This window comes from Abramis brama (assembly GCF_963993115.1).
Source record: "Abramis brama genome assembly, chromosome: 9".
Classification (NCBI taxonomy): Eukaryota; Metazoa; Chordata; class Actinopteri; order Cypriniformes; family Leuciscidae; genus Abramis; species Abramis brama.
This window is the reverse complement of record NC_139971.1, coordinates 8,537,895-8,555,509: the sequence shown is the minus strand read 5'-3', so window position 1 is coordinate 8,555,509 and position 17,615 is coordinate 8,537,895. Positions and strand designations below refer to the sequence as shown.

At 37.0% G+C, this 17,615-nt stretch overlaps 1 protein-coding gene across 1 annotated transcript; it reads left to right on the top strand.

Annotated features, from left to right (window-relative positions):
* The first annotated feature begins 7,952 nt into the window (after nucleotides 1–7,952).
* pgr (progesterone receptor) lies at nucleotides 7,953–17,299 on the top strand. The gene is made up of 8 exons (XM_084123909.1): nucleotides 7,953–8,849; nucleotides 10,470–10,579; nucleotides 11,443–11,559; nucleotides 12,624–12,929; nucleotides 13,108–13,252; nucleotides 14,084–14,214; nucleotides 14,734–14,891; nucleotides 16,371–17,299. The coding sequence occupies exons 1-8, from the start codon at nucleotides 8,056–8,058 to the stop codon at nucleotides 16,524–16,526; spliced, it is 1,917 nt and encodes a 638-aa protein (XP_083980035.1). The 5' UTR covers nucleotides 7,953–8,055; the 3' UTR covers nucleotides 16,527–17,299.
* Nucleotides 17,300–17,615: the final 316 nt, after the last annotated feature.

The window sequence follows — 17,615 nt, the reverse complement described above, 5'->3', positions numbered from 1 at the left end:
AGTGGTAAGTTGTGCTTTCAACTCATTTGCTCCCTCTTTTATGTTCACACACACACATATACAATATGAAGCCCTGTACGTTGACTTCACTTAGTTACTTTAAGGCAATGAATCTACGGAGATTCTCAGTAATGTCTCACATTGTTAGTCAGGCTTATAATTTGGAAACAAGATGTTATTAGACAGTTTTAAGTTGTTGAGAGAATAATTCCTGATCCACTTATTAATTATAGGTCCTAGACCTATTTAAAGAACTAAATGTTCTGCAAGGTTGTTGCATTTACAAACTGACCAATGATCAAAACCTCTCTGGGGAAAAAGTGAGCTTAACTGAATTGAATGAGCTTAACTGACTTGTAGTATATATATATATATATATATATATATATATATATATATATTACACACATGGAGTAAAAGGCACAAAGTATTGATACAACTACTTTGGCTATACAATAATATGTTTTTAATAATGTGTCTAAGTTAATGCTTGTTCAAAACAATCACTTTAGTGAAGTTTTTACTATTTTTGGTTTATTTTGATTAATAAAAGAATTCATTTTTGTTCAATAAATCAACTCATTAAAATGTTCATTTTAAAAAATACAGAGACAAAAATTATTTTAAAAAAAGATTCTGAACGCATTGAATGAGATCCCATAATGATTTAATAAATCTTTATGGTAGTAACAAATTATATTTGATTATATGATATGATTAATATCATATTTGCAAATATGATGGTTTCATTATAAATATAGTGATTATCTCTAAGGTGGACAGTCAATTTGATATATGATATTTACCATCTGAACCTAACCATGTCGTATCAACAAATGAAAAAGTCAGCCAGCTGTTTATTATCATGTTAATTATTGTGCCTTTCGCTCCAACAGCAGGTGCACTTTTTACCCCAATTACCATCCTTGAACTGGACATTTGCATTCTCATTTGCTACATAAATATACAACATTTTTAAAAAAACATTATTAAATATTAGATCAAATTAGCCCAGAATCATCGTTACGTTCTGTCCACAAATGTGTCAAGGAGCAGCCAAATCATCAAAAGCGGTTGTTCCGAACAAAGCTGAGCTGGATGTTTGTGCCATCTAGTGGTTTAAAAGAGAATAAAGTCAAATGCGCCTTTTACCCCGGTGCACATTTAGGCCACATCCACACGAAGCCAGAGCTTTCCCTATCCGATATTTTTTTTTTCCCGTTCAAAAAAAAGATTCCGTAAACACGGCGTCGTCTCAAGAAATATCTGCGTACACACGAAACCACTGAAACCGACTCAAAACGATGTAGTTCACATGCCAGACCAGTATGTGGCGCTGTAATTCTGCCACAGACATACACTAAAAACGGAGAAGAAGACTTAAAAGCATGCGCATAAACCTTGCGCTCTGTATACAATAATAATATTTAGGCACAGTAGCTTCTTTTTTTCTTTTCTTTTTTTTATCATGAACTTTGTTGAACAATAGTTAGCGGACGCATAAAGCTTGCCACAAAGAACCGGCAAAAGTAATCATTATGAATGTGTCAAATATAGCAAGGAGACATTTTAATTGTTTATTAATAAACTAGTTTTTTCTGTGTCAGTCTCGGCTAAAGATGTTGACGATGCTGACTCGCCAACTTCACAGTATTGTGAACGTGCCTATAGAGAGAAATGCACATTTCAAACGGATTACATAAGAGAGTTGTCTGTTTCTTTTCGTTTTGAATGGTTTTGTTTAAAAGTGGACATTTCAAGCTTTCTATAGATACATTTCTGAGTTTCGGTTCATTTATGAGACAAGCTCAGTTCACGAGCAATGCAAGTTATATCGCGCCGGTGCCTCCATGTCCTGATTAAATTGTCTGCTATATCAGGCAATTGGTTGATGAAACATTGATTAAAATTAAGATACAATTTATACAAAACGAAATTCACTTTAAAGAAAGGTTTTAGCCTATACAAAACTTAATGTGGTCAAAATATAAACTTTTCATATAATCAACATAGATCAATTAAAAAAACAAAACATATTATTCACACATAAATATGAAACTAAATACATTTTCTTTAATGGCTACAACACGTAGGCTACAGAGAAATGTAATGTCAGAGTGGAATTTGAGAAAACAAGGTTTACCGGTGATCATGTGGGGCGGGGGTGCGTTTTTTTAATAATAATCAAATAATTCCCAGCGATCGTCGAATATTATTTTTACTTGAAATGCCCATCCCTACAAAATACGAAATGTCTTAATCAGACAACAGACAAGCATCATAGCAGAAGAAAGAAAATATAAATAGGCCTAAATAAAGAAGTAAAAAAAAAAAAGAAATAAAAATACATTCAAGTAAATAATAAATAATAATAAAGAAATTAAAGAGGCTCAGTAGCTTCTGCAGCACGGACACAAGCATGTAGTCGGCAGTTGTTGCTGTGACTTAGCGGTGTCTGACTAGTTGACACTTGGTGTGATTACATCATCATTTCACAAAATGTACGGATTGGCCGTACACACGAAAACGCAAGGGTGGCGTTTTCAGATTTATCCACCTTGGGACCCGGTTTCAAAAAATAGCGGTTTCAGTCTCAGAAAACGCCGGAACCATCTGGACGAAACGCCAATGCGATACAAAATTTGTACGTATACAGCTAAACGCTATACAGCTAAACGCGTCTCCGTGTGGACAGGGCCTTAGCCTCATTGTACCCTACTGTTCAAAAGCGACACTTTGGCCTATATGGTAAAAATAGTAGGATTAGCTATGCTACTCCGAATTTGATCTTGATTTAACCAGTGTGTCACTGTAAGTCAAGGATGAGGAAGCACGGATGTCAATTTCAGCAGTCTTTATTCAACTAAACATAAAAACACTCTGGAAAACAGGTGAACCGCCAAGCAAACCAACCTTCACACAGACAAGGCCAGACCGAAACTGAACTGGAAACACAGGTTTAAAGGTGTAGTAAGCGATTTCTGAAAAACACTGTTGAAAGTGGATCAGGCCGAGCACCACAACAAACTAGTAGCCAATCAGCAGTAGGGGGCGTGTCCACTCATGTTGGGGGAGGAGAGAGAGTGAGCAAGAGGGAGATTTGAAGAAAGACTGTAGAAAGAGAGATGGCTGAGAGACATTACAAAAGAGAAAAGGCCAGTGGAATATCACTGGAAAAAAGGGTCATGATCAAGCAAGAGCTTTAGGAACTGAGTTAATATTAGAAAAGCTTTCCAGCGCTGGAAAGACCTAAGCGGGAAGGCCTGAAAACAGACGCTGAGGTTGTGTTGTTTCTGCTCCATACGTGAGTAACATTGGTTTTGAGTGTGTGTTGCTGGCAACTAACAATGAACTCTTGCTTGTATATATTCTTGTGTACTGTGTCAATTTTTTGTTCTTCCTTGTCTTTCGTTATCTTCACTTGATTTTTCGCAAAGCTTTATTTTGCTTCGCTTCTACTATGATAAAGAGACACAATGTGTGTTTGTACATTTTGGGGGTGCAGCAATAAAGAGAGGGGTGTGTTTGTTTGGGTTGATTTCAAATATCAACAGGTTTCAACAAAGATTCTCAGAAATCGCTCACTGGAAACAGGTGAGTAACTAAACCAGGGCAACATATAATAAGCAGGAACATAGGGAACAAAGGAAAGAGTGGAACAAAATGAAGCAAACCAAAAGTCCATAAAACAGAACATAACTGTGACAGTGTTTCCTCTATTAAATATACAGTACTGTGCAAAAGTTGTAAATAAAACAAAGATTTTACAAGAAAATACTTTTTTCAGTCATTGCCGTTTCTTTGTATTTATTTGGGAATTGTTATATATGAGTGATCATTGTTTTTAATTCTTTTTCAGTGTATGTTAAACTACAACATCACAGCAAAGAATATTATATTCTGTTGTGAGCCTATGTTCGTGAGTTGTGATCTTGCAGTCTGAAATGAAAGTGACAAGACAAAAAGTGTACCCCCAAAAAGTGTTATACATTTAATTGATTTACGTTACAAGGTATCAGGGTTTCATCTTACTTTTTGGCCACATTATATCAGCAACAGCATCAAATTGGGTATTTTTACTCCGTTTGGGACTTCTGAATAAAAAGGAGCTCCATTGTCATAAAACCCTCATGTACACATAGCCTATGCAAACTTTTTATTAGATTTTTAAAAATACTTTATCTAAAGTTTCAATAAACTGTTCTTTAAAAAAAAAAAGTGACTTTTTTTCTTATGTCAGCTTTACAGACTTAAGGCCCCGATATACTTAAAGCGAGATGGAAGAATGAACTGCTGTGACGTAATTTCGAACAAAATAAGGTGAAAACAAAGTTCGTCTGGAGTTCGTTTTGGGAGTTCGAAAAACGCTTGACAAAGCGATCTTTCTGGAAAAGTTTGCTTCGGCTGGTAAACATCTTTGTACTACCATTGGTCCGTTGCGATTACACAATAGGTAGGTGTGGATCTGAGGCTCCGCCTTCTTTTACGTAGAAATCTTTTCCAGTTCATTTCTCCTGTTCAGCAGTGTTGCCAGATGTACGATAATTATCGTATTTGTACGATAATTTAGACCTCTGTACGATCAATAATGGAAAAAATCCTGAAATGTATGATAATTTCAGACCTGTGTGACACTTCAAATGATGGTCGTTGTAATCATAGGGTTTCTCATTGATCTAGCTGTGGATTCTACGTCTACCGGGGGAAGAACGTGTAGAGAGAGGGAGCGAGAGACCTTGCGTGTGTGTGCTAGTGTGCCTCACGAAGCGCATGTAAGGACCCAACCAATCAATTGTAAGACCCGATTCGATTCCCAGGGAAAGCAAGAACTGATAAGAATGTAAATGTGTACCTTGAAATGCAATGTAAGTCGCTTTGGACAAAAGTGTCTGCTAAATGCATAAAAAAAGCACGCAACACATATTTATTCATCTAAACACTGGGTGGCATTGGAAGGTTCACTAACAGTATATCGCCGGTCGCGTATTAACTATACTTCATTTCACCCCTAAGCAAAGAATGAAAAATAACTTTGCCGTGAGTATAATCAGGGCCTTTGTGGGCAGCCTTTCCTTCTAAAAGCAAGCTCAGAACTTTACTATTCATGTAACAAGCGAAAATTTAAAAAGTAACACAAAATTCAAAGATCAAATCATTGGTTGGTCTTCCCTGTTCAGTTCAGAGGCGCAGGTATAGTTTCCACACAAAACAGTTCTGTATTCATCCTAAAGGTTTCTATAACAGACATCTAACATGACATATATTTTAAACTCGGGTCTCAGTAACAGGCAGGGATGTTTCTTCAAAGTTCAACCTGACCTCTCAGGAGACGCTTTTCTTCCCACCACCTGCAGCTGAGTGCAGCCCATAAAGATTGAATATACCAGGTGCAACTCTGCCTGGAAATGAGTCAGACATAGAGAGCTGAGGTGAAAAGCTTTTATCAGCATTGGTTGACTTGACTACCACTGCTCCTCTGACCTCAGTAACAGCGTTTTTAGCTACATCCATTAACTATATCCCAACATGGAGCGTAGGGGTTTTGCATCATTTATTTTTTTAATGCTATTGAGTTGTTTTTCCATTACAGACAATCTCATTGTATCATCCAGCTTATCATTACACTGCTACTTAACATAAATACATGGAAATATTGATTGGATTTTACATTTTTTATTCAATTATTTTGATAATCCACTTTAGACTTTAAGTAACTTTGCAACTACATGTCAACAAACTGAAATTTTTTTGCAACTAAATGTCAACTAACTCTCAGTGGCTCAGTGGTTCATGTAGGTTGTCTACAAACCGAAAGGTTGGTGACCAAATGTCGAGGTGTCCATGAGCAAGACACCTAACCCCAGTTGGTCCCGATGAGCTGGATGGCGCCTTGCATGGCTGACACTGCCGTTGGTGTATGAATGGGTGAATGTGAGGCTATGTAAAGCGCTTTGGTGGCCATAGGTCTGTGAAAGCGCTATATAAATGCAGTCCATTTACCATTTAGAGTATAAGTAGACTGTTAGGTTTGGGTTAGTTGAATACGTAGACATGTACTTTAAAATAATCAGAAAAATGTCTGTTGGGAAGCATCAAAATAAAGTGTTAGTATAAGCAGACAGTCTACTAATATTTGAATGACTGCTAGTTGTAGTTGCAAAGTTACTTATAGTTAGTAGAAAAGTGGAAAAAAGTGGACCATTGAAATAAAGTGTTACCAATAATTGACCAGTCAGAATCAAGTGTTCCAGTTATATATCATTCTGGAATACTTGGTTTTGAATGACAAATCACAGCATTGAACAGACAAATATTTTTGTATAATAACCAAATAAGTAACTAAAAGGACATGAAATGTTGATTTGACTTATAAAACCCATCAAATTAGCATATAGCCAGGGACAATTATTTCATTGTCATTATGCAAAAAGTTTGATCACAGTTAAACTGAAATTAAATATAAATTGTAATGACCAATAAACCAATAAATAAATCAATCAATAAATAAACCAACCAATAAATAAATAAATAAATGAAATTCTGATTTTGAATGAATATTATTTTGTAAGAAAAACAACACATTTATTATATCAATAGTAGAATGATAGCCAGGGACAACTATTTGACAGTCATTATCCAAAAACATAAGCCAATCATTATATGAATCAGAATGATGTATTCAAGAGATGCATGTAATACATTATATACTCTAGCTATTCTAATTATGGTATCACAAGATAAAATGTTGGTGTTTTTAAGGGCGAGTTTGCGTGATCAAAGGACTGTCACAGCTCACTGAAGCATGGTTGCCAAGGTGATCAAAAATAATGCCTAGAAGATGTGGGAAAGGGAAGAATAGAACCAGCTTGGTCACTCTGACCCTATCAACCGAGAACTCTTGATATAAGAAGTGTGTGACAAAAGGGCTTTGAATACAATTTTGAGAACATTTTTATCCAAATTGGGTCGTTCCTATTAGAAATCTGCTGAAAGTTTCAGTTATTGTGTCTGACAGCCATATGATTGTGCTTTACTTGTGACGTGGGTGATATCATACAGCCAAGGCTATGCAACTGTTATCAGCTGAAAAATCTGTTCAAAACTTATGGGACATGATTTAGTGGTTTACAAAAGCAATCATCACTATTGCTTTGAGAAGATAATTAAACCTGACTCCTCGCGCAGCATTAGACTCCTGGACTACAAAATGCTTTAGTGGAAAATCACTTGGTGTGAAAGTGTGCTTTGCTGTATGGAAATGAGCTTCAAAGAGAGCTCTCAACCGGCCTTCTGCAACCAAGCACACAAGTACAGGATGTTCACATCACATTAATGAGTGACCTCAAACAAAGATGATTTACATATAAAACCAGTCTATTTTCTTAGTCAGTTTTTTCTTTTTTTTCTTCTGTAGTTCAGACATCACAGACAGATTCAGTTGAATTATGAAGCAGACAGATAGTTTCATATTCAGTCTGGAAACAAATTGCTTGTCAACAATGTGTAACTTCTGCATAGATAAATTAGAAGGACATCTTCTTTCTTCCCATTCGTGCTGAACACATTCTGTGGAGCATGTATCTGGAGCATGTATCTGGAGCATGTTAGATAATATTTCAGCACGTCATCCATGACTACTATGATATTTCGGTGTCTTCGGCCGTCAAACTTTCACATGAGACTAAATTCAATTTTATGTCATTGACTTGTAAGGTAAGAAATTAACTTCGGATTCCATTTAATATCAAAAATGATTCATAAATAAGAGGCAGCACAGTTCAAGGGCATTTAGTGAACATAGGCAATATAGTTTAATTAAATATAGTATGATTTCTAAATCAAGAAAAGCATTTATTTAATATTATAAAATAAACCTTATAATTAATAAAGCATTTATTTCAGAGTGATTGTTGTTTTTATATTTAGGAATAAGTCGCTGGAACACTTTTGTACAGCCTCTCACCACAAGGAGGAAAACCGAGAGACAGTTATACGCCACAGATCACAACTTCCAACCAACAGAGAGGACGCATCTCGCCGGCCAGATTTGTGATTATGGAAACCAAAACAAACAGCAGAATGGACACTGTGAACACTTCTCTCGTTGATTCTACAGATATGATGACGGAAGTTAGTAATTTAATAGAAAAATATACGGACGGGAGTTTTGGGCAGGACAGGGTCTCCGTGCGTAATTTTGGACACGCGGGTCCTTTACGCAGCAGCGCGCCTGAATCAAGCACCGAAGCTCTGGATCAACTATCTCTGCTTGACTTACCTCTTGGTACCAAAACGTATACTGATCACATGGATGAATTTCTGAAAGTTGAAACCGGACAGTGGAGCCCAAAAGCGAGTCTGCCCAATGAGACAGATGTTCTGGGGAGTGCGTTTATCAAAGATGAGACAGAACAGTCTCTCATTATGGAGCCACCCAACACTGATTTCGACGTCGGCTTAAACATCAGCGCCTTGGAAAGCTGCTACGACCCTACCGAAAGGAAACAGCAATGTGGGTTTATTGAGTCTTCAGCTTTGAGGCTCTCATCTCAAGCTGCCCAACAGGTAGTTGTGGAGAGTTCCTCTGACTTTCAGTTGGACATGAATCAATCTACATTGGTTTTGCCACCTCAGAGAAGAGTATCACCTTCTCTAGGCAGGGGTATGTTGAATTTCGATGGAACGAACGCAGCTCCCATGATGTCCAAAACGGACATGTCTAAATGGGTGTCCGCCGCGGACTCTCCGTTCTGGTATCAGTCCACTCGTGTGAATGAAGAGCACGCTGGATGTTCTTCACAAGATGCCTTAATCCCGCGCTCACGTACAGTCTACTCTGCTTTCCCAGGGTAAGAACGACGTCATGTATGCTGTGCGCTCTTCTGAATTGAGTTTAAGCAACATGACGCATAACTGCATGAATTAAAATAACCAGAATTGAAATGGTGCGTGTAGTTTTAAGTTTCTAATTAAAAAACAATAAGTGATAACAAAAAATGACACACAAAAATTGGGGTAATCATAATAATAATAATACATTTTGGCAATGTCACCCAGAAATGTGCATTTACTTATATTTAATGAATTCACTCTATTCATTTTATGGCACATGATGGAACAACATGTCCCAGAGTGCTCTAATTTTCCCAAAAGTCTTTAAAATGGAGTCGAACATGAAGAAGGTTTACAAGATGGAGACAGAAGATTTAAGAAGTCATCTGTTTTTGTAATAAATAAATAAATAATGTATTATATTGACACCATGTTTACTTTGAATTCATCTTATGAACTGAACGGGGATCACTAAAAGTATCAACACAGACTCATTGGAAAAGTTAGCATACCTGTGCCAACATTTTTGCAAAACGCAAAATACGTACATATATCTGCAGTTTCCAACATAAATTAACACTAGAGTCAGTAAAACAAGCCCTTTTAATCGTTTTCTTTTCACACACAATTATGATTACAGGGGCAGATTATGGATTAATAACCTGCGGTACCCTTGCACAATTATGTTATGGCCTCAAAACACTTTTTGATTTGAAAACGAATATATTTTGGAGTTTGCATAATTAACCAGCTCCATATGTTCGGTTTCAGCTGACTTGTAGCCTATTGTGATGCGGTGAGCTAGGGTACGAATCCCGTGAAAGATAATTCACATAAAAGAGCTCAAAGTCAAGAGTTCAAAAACAAACTATAATGCCATTGTTACGATTGTGTTTTATGTCACATGCTTTTTTTTTTTTTAACACTATCGGGAAGGTTTAGGGTTTAGTGTACGTTATTTTAAAATGGAGTATTAAGGTTTTAGCGCCACTCACCGGCCATTTCAACTGCGAACTGAGGTGAAACGTACAAACTTCAACGTAAACAACAACAACAACAACAAAAAACACTAAAAACGCTTAGCGCCACTCAATGGACATTTCAATTTGAGACTGTCGCTAAACTTGCAGGAACAACGTATTTTGCGTTTTGCTAAAATGTTGCCACTAGTAAGTTTTTCTAATGAGCCTGGGCTCAAATAATATGGAATAATATTTTAGTTATCCTCCAGTCAGGCATCTAAATCAAGGGAGCTTAATTCTGCTTAAAACTACATTCCTCTTGCATCACATCAGAACCAGCACATTAAGGGTTTGGGATCCACTTGGTGTGAGCCGTAACCAAATTGTTTTCAGTAGCAATTCTGAGCACATCTAGTTTAGCACTGAATAAGCGAACCATTATCATTAATCAGAAGGTCAAAAGTTAGAACATACTGTACTGGCTCTTCTTAGTATGTGGACACTTGTGGAAATGTGATTGTATTTGACAAAATTTCAAGCAAATGTACAGCTATTTGGAATTACATTTGGTTATTATTTTATACTATTTGGTCCAAATACACTTTTAATCCACTGTCATTTAGGATTTGTTTGGGTTATATCATCAAGAGATCATTGTGTCTTGCTTCTATTCAGGGTTCCATCTCAAAGAGTGTGTGTTATATGTGGAGACGAGGCTTCGGGTTGTCACTATGGAGTTCTTACCTGTGGAAGCTGCAAGGTGTTTTTCAAGAGAGCTGTTGAGGGTGAGCAACATTGTAATCATTTTGTCAAAATAGTATTATCTGTCTTAGAGTATATTGAAGACCCCATGAAGTCTGCAGGCTGCAGTTTCTCTCCTGTGTTGATGTATCTCGTAAACAGGAAACTTCCTAAACAGGAAGTTTGGGCGGGACATACAGTATCTAAGGGCCAGCCAGTAGTTATGTCACAGCCATGAGCACAATTTGCTACTTTCCAAATGACAGCAGACGGTATCAGGATCAGGACAATCTCAGTCTTGGGAGCATTTTCGATTGAATAAAAACCTGTATTTTTCCAGAAGAGCAAGACTGAACATTTTATGTGCACATGTTCTAAATGTCAGTTCTGGCAACTTTAAGTCACGATCACCGTGATTTTGCCAAGTAAAACATATTTTGTTGATCCTGGAACAACATTCCTGTCTGAAAATCCCTGACCCTAAGTTATCCCTAAAATTTGAGGGGAACTATCGGTGAATAACACTGATGTAGAAGCACCTAACCCTGGTTGTAAGCCTAAACTTGACATAAACATGGGTTTTTTAATATTTTCATTAAAGTGTTGTTGCAAACAGGAGTTTTTATTTCCTGTTTCAAAGAGCGTCCCGGAAGATGGCAATTATCATTTGGACCAATGTTCACAGTGTTCTTTCTTGTTATTCTTATCACTGAGGACAGATATGTAAGAGCCACTATGTCTGACCATGGCCGTGTCACTATGCCCTGTCAGCCTTGCTTCAAACCAATTCGCTCTGTGCCTTTTCCTTTTCTCTCTCTCGCTGTACTCTCCAAATCGCCTTCCTTTGAAAAAAAAAAAAAACCTGACAGTTATTCATAAGTTTAATATTTTTTTCCCTCTTGTCTAGGTCACCATAACTACCTGTGTGCAGGACGAAATGACTGCATTGTTGATAAACTCAGGAGAAAGAATTGTCCCGCATGCCGTCTTAGAAAGTGCTATCAGGCAGGGATGATGCTGGGAGGTATCACTGTTTGTTAACATTATGCTTTGTATTTATACATTAACTATATATAATTTGTCAAGCTTCTTGGACTTAATAGACATTAATGGGCAGTTAAAATGTTACATGTTATATATAAATGTTGAACATTTTCTAAAGTCCAATCTTAAGTATAGTTGTTAACTTTTTTTTATTCTTCATTTATTAACCCTCATGTTGTTCTTAACCCTAAATGACTTTCTTTCTTCAGTGAAACACAAACGGAGATGTTTAGCACGATGTCCAAGCTGCTTATTTATGTACAGTGAAAGTCAATAAGGACTTGGGCTTTCAAAATCAAAACGTGCCATAATAGTATCATAAAAGTTGTTCATATATGCTCATGTGCATTTTAAAAGTACGGAGCCCCTAAAGGGACATGGTGGTGAAAAAAGAAAAAATATTTTTTTAAGTCAATGCTTTTGCGTTCTCTCACAAATGTTTTGCGTTCCCCCAAGAAATTTTGCGCTCATTCGCAAAAAACTTGTTCCCCGAGAAACTTTGCGTTTGCTCGTAAAACCTTGGCGTTCTCCCGACAAACTTTGTTTGCTCGCAAAAGCTTCACGTTTCCCAGAGAAACCTTCACGTTTCCCAGATAAACTTTGTGTTCGCTCAAAATGTTTGAGCAAACACAAAGTTTCTCGGGGATCTCACTGATCCTGTTATCACATCGATTCCTTTAGTAATTTTGTCTGCTTAATCAGAAAACGGTAGACGGAGTTACTGTAAATAGCCTCTGCAAACAAGGCGGGAGGTTTGCACTATGTGTCATTTTTTCTGTGAGGAACAGACTGAAATCTCAAATTTCGTTGATGCCTGTTGAGCCCCAGTCCTCATTCACTTTAATTGTTTGTAAACAGCAGCCTGGACATTTAAACTAAATTTAACTAAAATATCTAAAATTATGAGCATCTTAAAGATCCTTAAGCTTCCACCCAAGAATCACAAGTAATTATTATTCTAATATTCCGTAGCATATGGAAGTTCAATAAGAGTGACGAGATGATCAAGATAAGCCCTCATTAAAGTGCATTTGCGTGTTTCAGGCCGTAAGATGAAGCGGTTTGCGAATCTGAAGCTCATGGGGATGAGTCCATTGCTGATGTTCCAGAGTCCGTTCTCCCTGCTGGCTGATGGTCAAACGGTGTCCTCCCTGCCCTGTATGCCAGCCATCCGTGAGCTGCAGCTGGCCCCGCAGGTGATCAGCATTCTGGAGAGCATTGAGCCACAGGTGGTCTACTCTGGCTACGACAGCTCGCAACCAGAGCTTCCCCACCTTCTCCTCAACAGTCTCAACAGGCTCTGCGAGAGGCAGCTGCTCTGGATCGTCAGATGGTCCAAGTCTCTTCCAGGTAACACCTTTACAATCAGCCTAACAAACATTTTAGAGACTAACGTTCATGATTCATTACCTTCTGAATGACTATGAGATCAAACCAAAGCACAGACAATGGAGCTCTTCATAATCTGTGAATTCTGTGAGTTCCAAGGCTTTACTAAAGATTTTTCTTGTTCATCTATGTTTAACAGGTTTTCGCAATTTGCACATCAACGACCAGATGACGCTAATCCAGTATTCCTGGATGGGTTTAATGTTGTTCTCCCTGGGTTGGAGAAGTTTCCAGAATGTCACCACTGATTACCTGTACTTTGCACCCGATCTGGTCTTGAGCCAGTAAGTAACAGTAAAATCAATTCATTTAAAATCTGTTCAAATGCTAAGGCCCTGATACACTTTAAGCAAAATTGAAGAATGAACTGGAGTGACGTCATTTCGAACAAAATCAGGCCAAAACAATGTTCATTCAAGAGTTGAAAACAGGTTGACCATTGGTCCGTAGCGATTATGTAATAGGTAGGTGTGGCTCTGAGGCTCCGCCTTCCTAGATGTAGAAATCTTCTCCGGTTAATTTCTTATGTTCAGACCGTCAAGGTCAGATGAGTAAAAACATGAACACACTGGAGAGCTGCTTTATAGTATACACTGAAGTCGTAATTCTAATTGAAAGTGGCAGTGTGACTGTTTTTTTCATGTTTAATACTGTAAATCTATAGAAATAAATGTGATGTGACTGGAGTGCCTAACCGCAGAGCTCCACATCGCTAAAATGCTTCCTCAACTGTTTTTTTTCACCGCTGCCATTTTGTTGTTTATTGTGTAATTAAGAGGATAGTGCACAGCATATATATATATATATATATATATGATGATATATATAATGACATATATGATGTTTGCTATAAGTATACCATGGCTCAGGTATTTCAAACTTTTTACCTCGAAGCAGGTATCAGGGGCTTTATTACCTAACTTTACACATAACAACATACACCATTTTCTGATGGTAACGTACCTTTTTTCACTGATAAAAAAGAGAGAGAACTATTTCATACACTATTTGTGGCCTGACATGTAGATCTTAATAGCTACATTCAATAAACAGGTTTATATATATACTGACAGACATTGAAATATGCATATATACTCAGTCTAGCTATATTTTAGTGATCAACTGAGGAGGTCTCCGATCTACGACTTGTGCTTGGGGATGCAGTCTGTTCCACAGGAATTCGCCAACTTGCAAGTGTCCAGGGAAGAGTTTCTGTGCATGAAGGCTTTGATGCTCCTCAACACTGGTAATAAATCCTCTGTGTTTTCTCTCTGACACATAAAACTCTTACGGTCTGACCCTCTCTACAGGTCAGATCGGTGTTCCAGCATGGAATATTAACAATCTGGACAATTTTAAACCAATGGCTTCATGCCAGTGAGCATGGATAGACAAGAGATATGTGTTTGGCAGACTGCGAGACCTTGAAAATCCAAACTAAGTTTCAATTCCAAGCTAACATTTTTCAAATTAGATCAACATTAATGCCAAAGAAGCCTTACAACAACTGTGCTGACTACAACATTACTATATTGATAGAACACTGAAACTGGCATGATTAGCAAATGCAGTCATCAGTGAAGAGATTTTTTGTATCGTTTACAGAGCTGTCATTTCAGTGATTTAAAAAAGGAACATTTTATGCATTGTGAAACAGCCGTTTTAATTTATCCGTGACACTAATGCTGTGGTAAATTCCAATATGACCCATGGCAGTATAGTGTAGGCTATCGGTAATGTTTCAACATTGATGTGTTTGTGGCAGTTCCTCTGGAAGGCCTGAAGAGTCAGACGCAGTTTGATGAAATGAGACATAACTACATCTGTGAGTTGACGAAAGCCATCCAGCTGAAGGAGAAAGGAGTGGTGGCCAGCTCACAGAGATTCTACCACCTGACCAAACTCATGGACGGCATGCACGAGGTACAGCAGGAGCTATAGGCTAAATATACATGGGTCATTCTCAGGAAATGCTAGACAGTTTCAGGATTTATAACTCGCAATTTATAACTCGCAATTTATATCGCATAATTCTGAGAAAAAAATGTAAGATGTAACTTCGCAATTGCGAGGTCAGAATTGCCAACCCAATCTCACGGCAAATCGTACGTATTTTATGATGGCGGCTAATTCGTAAGAATTCATACAACCTCACTTGTATGAATTTGTATTTGTAATTTTTGCTAAATCGTACATATTTTACGAGTTGAATTCTATTTTATGAATTCGTACTAATGACCTACCCCTGACCCCGCCCCTAACCCTACCCATCACATCAAATCGTACGAATTCGTACAAATTGGTTGTGAGATAGCGTTGGAATTGCGAGTTTTCATCACGCAATTCTGAGAGAAAAAAAGTCAAAATTGCATGATAAAAAGTCATAATAACCTTTATATATTTTTTTTTTATTCAGTGGTGGAAACAAGCTTCCATAGGTAGCTGCTGAGCTGTCTCATAAAATCCTATTTTCCTATTCTCAGAAACATAACCCTTTAAAGCCTGACATGAAAAAATAGTCTAAAAATCGCTTATTGAACCTTTAGACAAAATCTTAAAAATAAGTTTGTATATGTGTTTTTTGTTGCACATCATATTTTATATATCAGGCTTTTATGGCTCACATAGTATGATATAGGAGAATATGGAGCTCATCCTCATGGAGAAAAAAAACACAAAAAAACCCCAAAACAATTATATGGCCAAAAAGTAAGCTCTGATAGCTTGTAATGATGTAAATTGCAAATAAATAAAATTTGTCACTCTTTATCTCCCAATTATAGACAGTAATAATAATAGTAAGTTGATATTTAAATGCTTAATTTTATGATCAAAGATTTTTAGTTTTTATTATGGGGGGCAAAACATATAATACAATGATGATTGAGAGATGCCTGATTTAAAAAAAAATCCATTTTAACATGATTTTTCTAAGAAATGATGAATGGATAATCAAGTAAAACCAAGTTTCTTCAGTCTGTTAGTGTTAGTCATGTCATTTTACCAACTTTACCAGCAATTCTTGCTTACTTTATAAAAATCAGCAAAGATGATTCATTTTTAGAATTATACTAAAAGGCTTTTTACTTGCTAAAAAAAATATAAACTATCAATCAGACGAGAGAAGGAATGTAATAGATTGTGTACAACAGATTTTTCAGAGCAGTTTCGATCATGTTTTCACGATTTAAAGGCCATGTTTTTTCAGAACACACAGTGATAAGCTGTGTGATGTCAGTGTAAAACACATCAAATGAATATTTCATCGCACAAATGTGTAAAACACGATATGAAATAGGTCACATAACAGCTTTATTCACGCCATCACTTGTTATATGTATCAGAATGTGCAAAACACGATAGGGGAGCTTGAAGAGTGACGTTGACTTTATCTTTGTGTAGATTGTAAAGAAGGTCAATCTCTACTGTCTGAGCACATACATCCAGGCGGACGCCATGAAGGTGGAGTTTCCAGAGATGATGTCAGAGGTCATTGCATCACAGCTGCCGAAAGTGCTTGCGGGGATGGTCAGACCCCTCCTGTTTCACAACAAGTGAAGCCATGTGATCCAGACAGTATGCTTGGGTCTGGGACTCCTCGTGTCTCTGGTGTACGTGTACCACATCTAGTTAATGTAGACACACATCTTTCCATACACAATTCCTCCCCTTTTAATAGTCACAAGTTCTGACCTGATGTGTTAGTTGAAAATACACAATTTTTCAATAGGAGTAAAAAAAAACCCCCATTCACAGTCCACTGATTGACTCGCAAAATATACGTCATAAAAGCTGTTTTCTTTGTATCTTTAGGTTCTGTGTTAAAAATGACAGTGTGAACGCTAAGTGAACCAAGACTAAATGTATAATTTTCTTTTTTGGTCTGGACCAAAAGAACCAAGAGAAGTAAACTACGTGTGAGCACATAACTGTGCAAAAATGTTATGTGAAGTAATTTTTTTTCCATGTTCCATGTAATTCTTGACTTTTACTAAAATTTCCACAGACATTTTTTTAAAACCAATTAGACTGTAATTCATGGTAAAATTATACTTTTCCTCCCAGTTTTATTTTTATTTTAAATCCTAAATGTGTGATGAAAAGGAAACACTTGATAAGCTGATAAGCGTCAAAAGGACAGTTTTCATGGTCAGATCTCACAAACTCCCAATGCACAGTAACCGCTCACTTCACGTCAAATGAAAAGTACATGTGAAGTATCTAATAAAAAAACATTGATTGCATATAATAACAATGCTTGAAAGACAAATAGCTAAATTGTAGATTGGCTGAGAGATCACAGTCTATATTTAAAGGTACATTCAACAGTTTGATCCAGCCTGTTTGTTTTTTTTTTAAGCACAGCTTACTCCAGCGCAAACCCTCTTTTGGCGTTGAACTACTGTCAGGATTTACTAAAGACACGCAGTGAAAAATTAGTGCTGAAAAGGCGTAGTAGGAGTTTCCCTTTCAGAAGCAAAATTTATGGAAGGAGATTATTTAAATGAATTGATGTTTTTTTTTACTAAGGTTTGCACTAGTCAATTTACTGGTATTTGCACCATTATTTACAGCCCCTAAAAAAGCATGTCTTAAACCAGAAGCTAATCTGCGCTGCTCTTGGTAGATTGTGTTGGTCATTATGGA

Coding starts and splice junctions, on each gene's coding strand:
- pgr (XM_084123909.1), top strand. CDS start 8,056: ATGGAAACCAAAACAAACAGCAGAATGGACACTGTGAACACTTCTCTC. Junction 8,850..10,469: donor GTCTACTCTGCTTTCCCAGG/GTAAGAACGACG, acceptor GCTTCTATTCAG/GGTTCCATCTCAAAGAGTGT. Junction 14,215..14,733: donor TTTGATGCTCCTCAACACTG/GTAATAAATCCT, acceptor TGTTTGTGGCAG/TTCCTCTGGAAGGCCTGAAG.